Genomic DNA, 13,349 nt, shown 5'->3' on the forward strand with positions numbered 1-13,349 from the left:
CACCCACAACAGTATATGCTGACTTCCATTTCAATGCAAACAAAGCCTGACCTGGCTGTTACTGCGAGAAATCAATGTTAAGAAAACACTTCCATAATATAGCCAAAGTCATTCAAACAGAGTTTCTGTGTATTAAAGTTACAGTCAGTGCATTTAGCGATAGCATCCTTTTGGGGCTGTTTCAAGTTGCCATGTTTCTAGCTTTACTCACGTTTAACAGAAACTGTTAGTAGATCTTAATTCAGGTTATGATCATATTGCCCAATGGATATGCAAAAAAAAAACAAACAAACAAAAAACATTTCTGATTGTAGATTTAAGGACAGTAGCTGTGTGGTTCTGTTTGGATTGTCACTCAGCTCTGCTTACAGTGCCTGCTACAACATGGGTGTATTTCACAAAGCAGTTAGCCATATAACTTCAGTCCAAAGTTAAGGCTGTCCAATAGTAGAAGATGGGAGACATTTCTATCAGACAGTCCTCAATTTTTTTTTTGGGGGGGGGGGGGGGGGGGGGGGGGGGTTAACCCAAGTCTGCAGAGCCACTGCACACGTTTAACCCAAGTCTGCAGAGCCACTGCACACGTTTAACCCAAGTCTGCAGAGCCACTGCACACGTTTAACCCAAGTCTGCAGAGCCACTGCACACGTTTCAAAATGTAACACACCCAGTTCAGTTCATCTGCTAATTATGAAGCCCTTCATGAGGTGAATCGGCTGTGTTAGGGCACTGAAACTGTGCTAGACTGTGGCCCTCAAGGCTGGAGCTGGCTTGGCCAAGAATCCAAACGCTGAAGACAGTATTTCAAAATGTAAATGTATAGTTTGAGCTGGTTAGGGCTGAAAAAACTATTATTTTGGCTGGTGTGAGGCTTTTTAAGGCCTAATTGAGCGAATCAGGGTGGTTTACCGTTAAACAGTTTAACGTCTTTATGACATGAAAACACAAAAAAAAAAAAAAAAAAAAAAAGATTTCAGTACCACTACTGCGTACAGTGCTTGTATAGCATTTTCTTAGCATAGTCTAAAAGGCATGACCTTCCACCAAATCGTTTAAGGTATTTCTTTCCGATATCCGCTACATAATACTTTTGTAGCGCTCCCTCAACCTGCGGTTCAAAGAGTATTCAGTGGCAGACCCAGGGAGGCACTCAGCACTCCAACACAGAACCTTCTGCTGGCATCCTTTAGCACAAGTATAAAGCAGAAGGCTCCTTTTGAAAGACAACAGGAGCAAAGAGAGCACATTGCTTTTGTTTTGTTTTGTACGTTGATATCAGTGCAGTGTCACTTCCCTGGCATTTAAAGAAAATGACAAATAACCAAAGGAAAAAAAAGCACAACATAATACATTAAATATAATCTACCATAGAAACATTTTACACCAAAATATAAAAATCACACATCACAAAAAAAAGGACTTTATCAAACAGAGGTGATGAGACGGTAGGTTCCTAATCGTATCCCACAAACCCTTGCTGTAGTTCCACTTTCCTGAGAATTTGTCTTTATTAGCTTTGCTTATTTTCTATAAGAGGAGTAGAATAGAAATCTAGTAAGAATAGTTGTTGCTAAATGGGGCACAAAGACCCAGTCTTGCTGATGTCAAGGAAACTGTGTCCAGTCCCTTTGGCATTAGAGTACAAAAGCACTCACCGCTGCTACTCAGCAGCCTTTAAGCCTTGATGTAGAGTTTAAACCACCAAGGGCCACTCCAAAATGCCTTAGACAAGGAAGAGCTATGATTAAGAGCATTCAGTTCATTTACTACCTATTGCTCATTAAGCGAATACAGCTTTTGAACTAACTGACCCCCAAAGGCCAATTCTGGGGAGAAGCAGAGTGTGTTTGTAAAGCTATGTTCACATTACCAAAGTGGCACAAATCCCATTATCTTTCCTAAAAGGAATGGCTTAGTGAAAAATCTAATTCAAACAGTTGTCCACGTAGCCCAGCTGTAGTTAATCAGCCAAGACATGTTTGTTTTTTTTGCTTCTTTACTTTAGCCTTGTAGCTTACGTGCTAATGTTGCAAACACCAGAAGTCAATAGTTACCCAAATTTAAAGCTATAAATACATCCCTAAAACCTCTCAACCAACTCAAAAAGCATCCAGGTCTTCATTAAGTTTGTACAGACTCTTCAGGACTGAATGATGTGGGGATTGATTTTTCCTCACCAATATTAAGACTGAAATTTAAATTGCATTTTTTATAATGTAGGGTCCAGATCTGCTTTTTCTGGGCCAAGAACAACAGACTTCTAGTCAGATGTAGTTGTATGGTACACAGTACACACAACTTCAATTGGTTCTGACTGGTCTAACTAACAGGCAGCTCACAATCTCTATTATTAGATTAAAACTCAAACCTTCAGAAAACAAACAGCTTAATACAGGCTATAATCAAAACTACAGCCTTCATTAAAAATACATTCTTTCAATTGCAACTTATAATACGGATTCATCTTTTAGCTGTATTTTTCAATGTGGCGTAGGACACAGTATAACTTACTGTGAAATATGAAAATTAACAAAACACCATGCAGGGGCCGCCACTTTAGTCATTTCTGTCGTTTCAATTTGTAAATAACAAACAAAGTAACAAAAGCTTTGGGGATGGACTTATGAAAAGATTTGGGTGACTACTGACTTCTAATGTTAGCTATACTAGCCTTGTGGCTTCAGCACTAAACTTATTTGGACACCAAACATGCCTTGATTGACTACAACTAGGGCAACTACTGGATTTATCGGCAAACCATTCCTTAAATGTGACACAGATCTGATTTTTTTCAATCAGATGGGAACCCCTTTACACGTAAGTCTTAGATGGGACACATATCTGATTTGAGGTCATGTGACCTGGACGAGAACGGTCAGATCAGAATTCATGTGTTCCCCCCCCCCACAGCACACGCATCCTCACTGTGCATTAACATGGCAGTAGTGCTGAACCTGAAGTTAGTGTCAGTAAATGCTGCAAAAGCAATGCGTCTGACCGTTTCTTCACCTTTGTCTCATTCTAATAATGAACAGCTAAAGGTGGTTCAGAGCAAATTATCACTGTGATGAAGGCTTGTGCTGTCAGTGAGTTTGTTTGATGGTCATGACACACAATGAGCAAAAAGGCCTGTAATGTGAACATAGCCTAAGCGACCTCTAAAATCTATTAAATGCTATTTGCCAAAACAACTGCATTGGGGGAGGGAGGGGCGGACTACAGGATTGTGGGTAACGTGGTTCCATCACCTTGGTTTGGCCAAAATAAGAACAGAAGAGCGTCACATCCAAAAAATAGTGAACAGTACCATCACCTTATCACTTACACATCACACCACACGCGCTAGTCCACAGTTTTACGCGCCTAGTCACTAGAAAAAGCTATCAACTTCAATAGTTAAGCCACTTTTGGTACAATTGCAAAAAAGAGATATCAAACAACTTTAGATTCTTTTTTTAAATGTTTTATAAATAATGCAAGATATTCTATGTGTGTGGTTTTTATATAAAATTCAAGACTCCACCATATAGACAAAGATTCTTAGAATACGTTACGCAACGTCACAGCGACAGATTTATGGTAAAGCTTGTGAGAGTTCACCGGTTTATGCAACCAGACAGTCCCTATTTCAAATAGAGAAGTGTTTTTTTTTCCTTTTTTTCTAATCTAAGAGCAACCTTTATCCACTTTGTTAAAGGGGACAAATGAAAGAGGGACAAAATCCGTCTCTGGAGCTACTGAAAGGCAAAGACAGGGGAAACGTACTAACCTAGCAATCAGCAAAAATTAATACTTTGTATTCAAAATAACACAAATAGTAGTTTTACTAGCATAAGACTATGTAAAACACATGACAAATATTCACTAGCTCCATGAAGGAAAGACAATCAGTTTAGCTTCTCACAACATAAATATCTTATTGCCTTGCCAATAAACTTTTACAAAAAGAAACAAATCCTTTTTTTATTTCTCCTGAAAAAAGGACTACCCAATCACATAAACTGGTCTCAGTTATCCTGATAGCTACCATACGAACAACATCAGCTCACTCTCCTCGTCTCCCTTTTCTGCAGTGGCTGGTCAGTGCACAACATTAGGCACAAATAAATGGACGCCATCTTTTGCGCAAAACCTTGAGCTGAAGTATATAGCAGAGCATGTTCAGGACATCCATCTCAGACCTGATGCAAGATCTAATTTTGTGACTAAAGATCAGTATAAAGAGGGGAAGGTGATGCTGCATCAGCACAGATACTGGTCTCCTGAACAAGTTCTGACTCATTTTTAAAGTATTTCTCATGAAAAATAGCCATTCTTTTCATTCCTTGTCCATAGTTCAGTTCAGATGCTTTACAAGCACGAGGTGGAGGAAGGAACAGTATGAAAAGTCTAGACTTTTCAATCAGTGTTTTGCGACTAACTCCTCTGAAATACGAAAAAGGACGGAAAACAGCAAAAATACAGCATATCGGAAACACAACAAACTTCAAAACGTTGCATAAAAATCACAAATCGTCATAAAAACAAAACACAGAAAATACCATTAACATTGGGCCCTAAACAATAGTACAAAAACAGAACACTATATAAACACAGCGCTCACTGCAGTCACTATGGACATCCACTAAAACAGATTTGCTGCATCTTTTTGAAAATTTTCTCTTAATTTGGAGACGTTTTTGGAAGCCCAGGTGTTTAATTGAAGCGTTCTTGATGTGGGCTCTTCCTTTTTGCAACGGCGTACAGAAAAGAGGTTGGACCGACCACATCAGTGGATGCTATTTTTAGGATGAGGGGAGGACAACCTGTTTTGGATGCCCTTCACTTCTATCTCCCATCTGGTTGGGTGATATTTGTATCAATTTTGACCTTTTGACCGTAATGAGGTGTGCCTAAATTGTGATGCACTGACCAAACCTCTTGTGCTCTCCCAATCCTGGCCTGTACTAAGACCTCGCGTCCGTTTTGGACTTGACTATCGTGATGACGCTGGTGGCCCCCACCTTTCCTGGTACGAGGGGCCCTATGACGGAGGCCAGCGGGCCACGGGCGGAGACGGGCACTGCTGCGTTGCTTACTGGTGCCACGGGCCCTCGGGCCACAGTCCTGGCAAAGCTCTGTAGCGCCTCATACTTGGAGCGCAGGGCGTCCAGCTCTACCTTCATGCTAGCGTTCTCCGAAGCCAGCTTCTCCACCTCCTGCTGCAGCTCAGCCTTCTGTCGCTCCAGCTCCTCCTTCTGAGTGACGCGCTTGACGCGGCAGCTGGCGGCATAGCCACGGTTCTTCAGTGTACGCCGCCGCTGCTTCAGCTGTAAGATCTGCTCCTTTGACAGGCCACGCAGGTGCTGGTTCAGCTCCCGCACCGACATGGATACCAGTTCATCGTCCGTGAGGCTCGTGCCATTCTCGCCCGGCTCCCGCTTCACCTGAGGAAACGGGAGAGAGGAAGAAATAAAGAAAACAAAGTAAATGGTTTAAACATGGATAAAAAAAGAAGTAATATTCTACAGTTTTATTGTATTTTTTCCTCGTGAAGACCACTTACACACATTGTATGTGAAGTTTCAATATTAAAAACAGCCATAATTAATTTTTTTGCACCTAATTTTTCATTTTCATTTTTCCCCCCATTTTATGCAATAGAATCAAACTACTGTTTGTTAGTAGATATACCTTCACTGCATATATCCATGTCAAATATACACAAATGAACTGTACCTATAAATATGAACAAAAAAGTATGTAATCATAAGAATAAGCAAAGATAGGGTAAGAAATGAATAACATCGGTACTTTGTTGCAAAGCTGCTGTGAGCAATTACAGCTTTTGAGAAGTTTTTAGCTCTCTGCAGCATTGTGGTTCAATTTTGCCCCATTCTTCTTGGCAAACTGTCTTCAATTCCCCAACATTACCAGGGTCCCACTGTTGGACCCAGTTTCAAAATCCATAAATTTTCAATGGGATCAAAGTCAGGAGATGGTCTGGGTCATGGAAGCACATTTACCCCCTTTTCAGTCTTTTGGCTGCATGTTTGGAGACGTATTCTTGAAACAACTTCTCCCTTTTTTGGCTTTTGAAAATAAAAATTAATTTCTCCTCTAATATCTCCTGCAATATTTCTCCCTTTATGTTTCCTTCAATGTCCCAGTGCCATTTCCAGAGTAGCAGACCCATATCATGACACTCCCACCTTCATACTTCACTGTGAGTGTTCACTTATCCATCTTTCACTGAAAGAAATTTTGTCTGAGGATGACCACTTGTGGTTCTACGAACTTTACACTTTGAGAAAATGTGATTTACTGACACAAAAGAAGTGGATTCTAAGGGAAAGTATATTATAATATAATATATATATAATATCTGAAAGTATATTAAATATCAAAAGCGAACATGTATGTATGCTTATTTCCCTTCACTGTATGTAAATATGCAAACCACAGAAGGCTGACTGGGCAGGCATGTCATGGTTGTGACATCACAACCATGATGAATTCAAATCAGGCTGTTTTTGCAGCATAGCTTTCATACATAAACTATATAAACCTATATGAAACTATGTTTTTAAAAATTCAATACGTAAACAGTACATGAAAATCACATTTCAAAAAAAGGCAAAGCCAGGTTTCCCTTAAATGAACCTTTTCAAATCTACTTAAACTGAAACTAGTGAACAGCAGGGTGGTGCTCAAGGAGAAACGAAAAGTAGAAGAGAAAAGGTGACAGACCTTCAAGGCTTTGTTTCCCTTGTTAGTGGTCGTCATGCCACGAGAGCCGCTTCCAAACCACACAGATCTAGAAGGCAAAAAAGCAGAAGCAGTTAAAAACACTTGAAAATTCAAGGTAGGCCAAAACAAAGAGCCTCTATGATCAAAGACTACATGTTCGGTGGGATTTGATTAAAAACTCTATACCCAGTAAGGAAGGCTCAGAACAATTCACTTTTAAAAATAAACAGCAAGCGTTAAAGAAGAAAATACACTATAAAGTTTTAATTCCTCCTGCCGCATGTGCCATCAACTGAGTACCTTTCTCTGACAAGAAACCTGGACTAGTGAAAGTGCCAACACTTAACCCCCAGCTTCCTGTCTCCAACTTCCTCTGTGGTTCTAGTGGTTCTAGAACACCTTTTTTGCGAGCAAGATGCTGGTTGCCGATAGGCTGATAAAGAACTCATAGGGGAGGAGCAAAACGGCCCAGTAGGAAGTAGTGGCATGGGCAACAGTCCAGGGGATTGCCAGGAAGATATGGTGACTAATTAGAATGTGCTCAGTCAGTTAGCAAAGGGAAAATGGGATGGTCATCTGATATTTAAGAGATAAAGTATGACAGATTTTTTTAAAATAACGTTCATTTTATTCCACTGTCAAACTGCCCATTCACAGAGCTTCATGTTGCAAATGAAGATCAGACTGTATTAGAGGGGAATTCACAGACTTTTAAAAAACATAATTCAGTCTTTAAGATGGCGCTGGTGACAAGAACCAGGGGCTGGAATGTCTTCAATGCAAATTGAAATTTTATTTGCTGTCCAAAATGGTCAGTATACATGTTTTAGTAGTAATGTCAATAGGGGTAAAATAATATTTCTTTGGGTACTATATATGCATGTACATCTCCACAATGAATATCTTTAAAAACCTTTGATTTACCCCAAATCATCTCAAAACCATCATAAAATAATGTCAGGAATTAGGCAACATATTTGTAAACATTCCATGCAATATCCTCCAGTGAGGTAGCTTTTTGGGGCATTAAACACTTCACATGTCTGGTTCCTCTCAAAAACGAAAACCAGAAAAATGGTCTTTATTCAGAAAAATGATGGAATGGTTTCATTATGCAGAAAAATGTATTTTCCGCAAATGAAGACACACAGGACCGTAAATTCAATCTCTTCTATTTAAGAACACAAAAGTGGAAAGACTCCTAGTTTCGAATTTATTATTTAGACCGTATCTCTACTCTTGTTTCACAAACTACAGGTAAGAAATCTCACTTTTATCATCACTAGTAATGACAGTGACTTCCAAGTTAAATCTGGCAGGTTATATTGCTGCTATATTTCTATTGTGCTTACATTAGTTTAATATGAAATCCACATACGAAAGGGCTTTATTTTTCCTCACAACGCTCTAATGAAAAGTGCTAAAATGCAAATCAATGGACAAACACATGGCCACTGCCAAATGTAATCCAGTCTAACGGTGACAGCTGACTTAACAGTTATGACTGCTAAGCCACTGTCAACATAGCAGCAGCTAGAGCGACATGAACAAAGCTCCCCCTCTGAAATCCAATTATAAGAGATAGTCAACTTTCTTGCAAGATGAGGAAAGGAAAACTGTAAACAAGATGAGATCAGTCTGCCCCCCTCTCACACACACGTGTACACAGATCTACAATGGACCCCATTGACGCGAGCTCAGGGATGACACCCCTGGAGCGGAGGGGTGGTCCGATGAAGGGCAGTCATTGTTCCTGCTGGCCGGCGGCCATCATGGGACAGAGCGAGGATGATTCGGCAAATTCCAAAACATCCTTCATCTAGCCCAACATCAGAGCGAGCGGCCCACAGAGAGTTTTTACAGAGTTTCACAAATCACAAACCCCACAGACAGCAGAAGAGGGCAAAGGGCAGGGAGAACGCGGCCGTCACTCTGATGCCTTCCCAAGCTATGCCATTTTAAAGGGAACTGTCTTTTAATGTAATCTGTACTGCACTGAACACAAGTACTGTTTATATGTAGCTCATAATAGTAACTTTATAAAATGAGCACACAAAACATGTTGACTCAGCATATTTATAATAGAGGTCAATGGGCAGGTGCATTGGCTTCTATCTTAAGTAAGTCAGCTCTGTCTTCTGTTCATCTTTTTTAAGTACATCATCATCATCAGTGGAACTTTCCACGGTCTAAACGATGCAGTTTACAACACTGATTAAAAATGACACTTTTTAAACCACAGTACTGTGTAAAAGTCAGAGACCTTTTGTTTGTTTAATTTCCAGCCAGAACAACCATTGAGTAGACATTATTAATTCTTCTCAGGAGGTTTTTCTGATATTCAATATATACAGATTAAATATTCTATTGATAAAATGCAACATAACTGAAAAACAAAACAGGTGTTTCTAAAACTGGAGTTAAAAATTCTAAAAGATGAGAGAAAACAGGACCATGCAAGACTATGCATGTTTGGGATTTATTCAGACTTTAAGAAACAGAAAATGCAACCAACCTCTTAGACTGAACTTTAGAGGTATGGAATAAATATTCCTGCAGATTTTATTTAAACATTGAAAGCATGCTTCCCCAAAATGAAGCCATAATGAAGGATACATAATATCAGATTTTCCAGTATTTAGTGTCTATATATATATATATATATATATATATATATATATATATATATATATATATATAAAAACAAATAACATGCATTTGATGTAATGAATTAATGCCCATTTTCAATAAAAAATATATATAAACAAAAAAACTTAATTTTTGCACAGGACTGTGTTTCACCATTTCACCTAGTATGTGTTTCCCTTCATTACATTTAAATTTCACAAAAAATAAATTTCTAATTTATTTAAAGTCATTCAATGGAAGGACATGAGTGAAGTCAGACAGCGCTGACCTTCCTCACAATTGTAAACACACTCAGCACATATTAAGAGATTAAGAGCCTGTGTGTGTGTGTGTGTGTGTGTGTGTGTTGGAGGGAGTTATTTCCTGGCAGAAGCTCTGGAGAAACTCCCTCCTAGAAGAGAGTGAGTAGCTTTAAGCTACCTACAGCCCTGCCACCAATCCTGCACCTATTCCTAACGCCAGATCAAAAGGAATCAATGCAGACAACTACTGCTCCAACTACTGAGAAACCTACTAATCCCAACAGACCCAGAAAGACAGAAAGACAGAGAGAGAGAGAGAGAGAGAGAGGGAGAGAGACATACAGTTTTGTATGTATGTATGTGTATGTGTGTGTGTGTGTGTGTGTGTGTGTGTGTGTGTGTGTGTGTGTGTGTGTATATATATATATATATATATATATATGTGTTATCCTGCCCAGGTTGTGGCTGAAATCTCTCTGAATGGAGCAGTGGGCTGCGCCACAGGCTCAGGATTAAACTGATTAACCTGTCTGTCTCCGTTTCCACAAGTAGCACAACACCAGCGTACTCCAGCAACACACCAACAGTATAAACACTAACAAACACAACATACTCATACTAAAAATACTAATAAACACAACATACTCAATATTAACAAAATAACATTTTATAATATAAACATAATAACATAAAATACGCTAACACAGAACTGAACAGAACTATAAACATAGTCAATAAAACACGAACAACTTGCTAAACACTAAAATAAACACTGAAATTGCTAACATGCTGACATCATCTAAACCGCTTATCCTTCTGAGTCACGGTGGGGAGCTGGAACCTATCCCACCTGTCATTGGGTGGAAGGCAGGATGCACCCTGAACAGGGCACCAGTCCATCGCAGAGCAAGAAACACAGCACAACATGCTAACACTAAGACACTACCCAACAACACACCAACAATAGAACACTACCCAAAGACACTACCCAACGACGCGCCAACACTAAGACACTACCCAACGACACACCAACACTAAAACACTACCCAACGACACACAGACACTAAGACACTACCCAACGACACGCCAACACCATAACACTACCCAACGACGTGCCAACACTAAAACACTACCCAACAACACACCAACACTAAAACACTACCCAACAACACACCAACACTAAAACACTACCCAACAACACACCAACACTAAAACACTACCCAACAACACACCAACACTAAAACACTACCCAACGACACACCAACACTAAAACACTACCCAACAACACACCAACACTAAAACACTACCCAACAACACACCAACACTAAAACACTACCCAACAACACACCAACACTAAAACACTACCCAACGACGCGCCAACACTAAGACACTACCCAACGACACACCAACACTAAAACACTACCCAACGACACACAGACACTAAGACACTACCCAACGACACGCCAACACTAAAACACTACCCAACGACGCGCCAACACTAAAACACTACCCAACAACACACCAACACTAAAGCACTACCCAACGACGCGCCAACACTAAGACACTACCCAACATGCTAACCCTAAAAATGCTAACAAACTAAAAAATACACAACAAATAAATTCAACACACTATTTATTTACATACAATATTAACAAACTCAACATGCTAACCTGCAAAAAACCAGGAAACATGCTAACACTAACAAACAACACAAAAGGATGATTATAGTTTAAAGCTGAATGATTATCACTGGGTGTTTACCCCTGAGCTTATCATTAAAACTGTAACTGTTCCTTTCTAATAACATGCTCCACAACAAAGACAGCTGAGTGAAAATCACTCAAATTTATGACTGGAGTGCAAGGACAGCATGTAAGGAGCAACACACACACACGTAAGTTCACACACACAGACGTCTCTCCTTCATTCCTGCAACTCCAGCGTTACTGTGAAGAGGTGTCGCTACACAAAAGAGCGGATTAACGCACTCCAACCTGAGGGGGGAGCGGCTTTGTCTCTATCAGCCATCGTCTTATTTCCCTAGTGCCCGACCCCCATCCCCCATCAGCCCTTGCTCTCTCTGTACCACCCATAAACACACACGTGCACATTACAGACCCCTCTCTCACACACAAACATGCACAGCTGACAGAACACACACTCCTCGCTACATCGGATACACATTTAAGATTAATGACAGGAGTCAAGATTCCTCCTCATACTCTGATCACAGGTGCATCTCTGACCTCTTAAGCAGTGAAACACAATGACATTAGAATCACAGGAGTACTGGCAGATGTTTAGGCAACACTGGATTAAAATGTCTGTGTTTTATTCATTTTACTGCATTTACAAACCTATGGAAAGAAATGGTATATTCCTCTGTAATGCTGATCCAGGTGGATCCCGATTTCTACATTTAATAAATATTTATGTACCAGCATCATCAGAAATGTTGATGAAACAATTCAGATCCGCTCCTCTCTGCTCTGAATGACTCTTCTACAGTTCTTTACTATTCAATTCACTGCATTATAAAAGCATGACATCATGAATGGATTACTGTTTTAGTCTTATTAAGTTATTTAAAAACACAAACGTGAGGGCTTTTTCAAGCTTGCCTGACATTTCTCATTGGAGAATTTTATTTTGACCAAAAACAAAATAAATGCATGCAGATTATCATAAGGGTGGGCAATATGGTGATACTTACCCATCATGATATGCTATGTTACAACAGCTATTATTCATCCAACTTGTATATGGTCAAATCTTTTGTTTAGTAATTCATCAGTTTCATCTTCAAAATCCTGTCTGGTAGGAATGAGTGTAAATTCGAGTCTAATAGCTCAACAATCTGAAAGAAAATGCTTGATTTATTGATCGGTTAAAATGACAACATTACAAAAGCACCATTCACTATTGTGCAAAATAAAAAGAAATAGAAAAGGATCAGTTTCTTATATCAGAACTGCAATTTTTTTGTGCCCTGAAAGGAGAAAAACAGTCAGCATTACTTCAACAGCTTTTTCTATAAAGGCTTCAAATACCAGACATTTGTTCAGCATTAGTTTAAGGGCAGTTTCTGTTCTGTTTTTGACCTGTGCCTGAGTGTGTTTTGTGACTGGGTGTTAAGCTAAATAGCTCCACGTGGACGGGTGCTGAGAGCTGGGTTCAATCCCTGTGCAGAGAATCACTCATTACACTTCTAATGGTTTGTGCCTCGAAGGATATGACGTCTCTGGTGTGCATCTATGAGGTAATGTCATTGTAGCTCTCATCATGAAATAATGATAAACATTCAATTTATCGTGCAGCCCTATAACACCAATCCTAAGAATAAAAACAGAAATATGATAAACAAATGCTGCAACTATTCCATGTTGCATTTAAAGGCGTATTACACTGCGCTTTTGTTGTCTACTACTGTCTCCGCCCACAGAAGCATTTCATACACTGCAATAATACAGCATTTAAATATGCTATTTTAGAAAAAGAATCCCGCTAGACAAAACACATCATTGTTTGTTCCTAAAAATTACAAAGTTTTGTCATTTGTTTTGGCTCATCACCGTAACATTATGAAATAGGACGTGCTTCTTGTAAACTGTATGTAAATGAGGTCCTAGTCTCTGCTTGTTAGCAAGTTCTACAAAAGTTTCATCAAACAGAGTGGTTTGTATTTTATTAAAGGTGGTCAAATCTCTGCATTTTTAACACGAGTGT

The 13,349-nt window shown here is 39.4% G+C and overlaps 1 protein-coding gene across 4 annotated transcripts in view; it reads right to left on the bottom strand.

The window, feature by feature from the left end:
- Positions 1-524: 524 nt before the first annotated feature.
- Positions 525-13,349, bottom strand: part of mafgb (v-maf avian musculoaponeurotic fibrosarcoma oncogene homolog Gb) — a 33,836-nt gene continuing 21,011 nt past the window's right edge. For 3 of the 4 annotated variants that reach the window (XM_017724781.2, XM_037545046.1, XM_037545048.1), the window contains exons 2-3: positions 6,730-6,796; positions 525-5,426 (exon numbers count right to left, since the gene is read on the bottom strand). In XM_017724781.2, coding sequence (XP_017580270.1) covers positions 4,947-5,426; positions 6,730-6,765 — 516 coding nt within the window. In that variant the 5' untranslated portion in view covers positions 6,766-6,796 and the 3' untranslated portion in view covers positions 525-4,946. Of the gene's footprint in view, positions 5,427-6,729; positions 6,797-11,617; positions 11,651-13,349 lie in introns of those variants that run through there. The other variant, XM_037545047.1, reaches the window with a different exon arrangement.

Source organism: Pygocentrus nattereri, chromosome 15 (assembly GCF_015220715.1).
Source record: "Pygocentrus nattereri isolate fPygNat1 chromosome 15, fPygNat1.pri, whole genome shotgun sequence".
NCBI classification, from domain to species: Eukaryota; Metazoa; Chordata; class Actinopteri; order Characiformes; family Serrasalmidae; genus Pygocentrus; species Pygocentrus nattereri.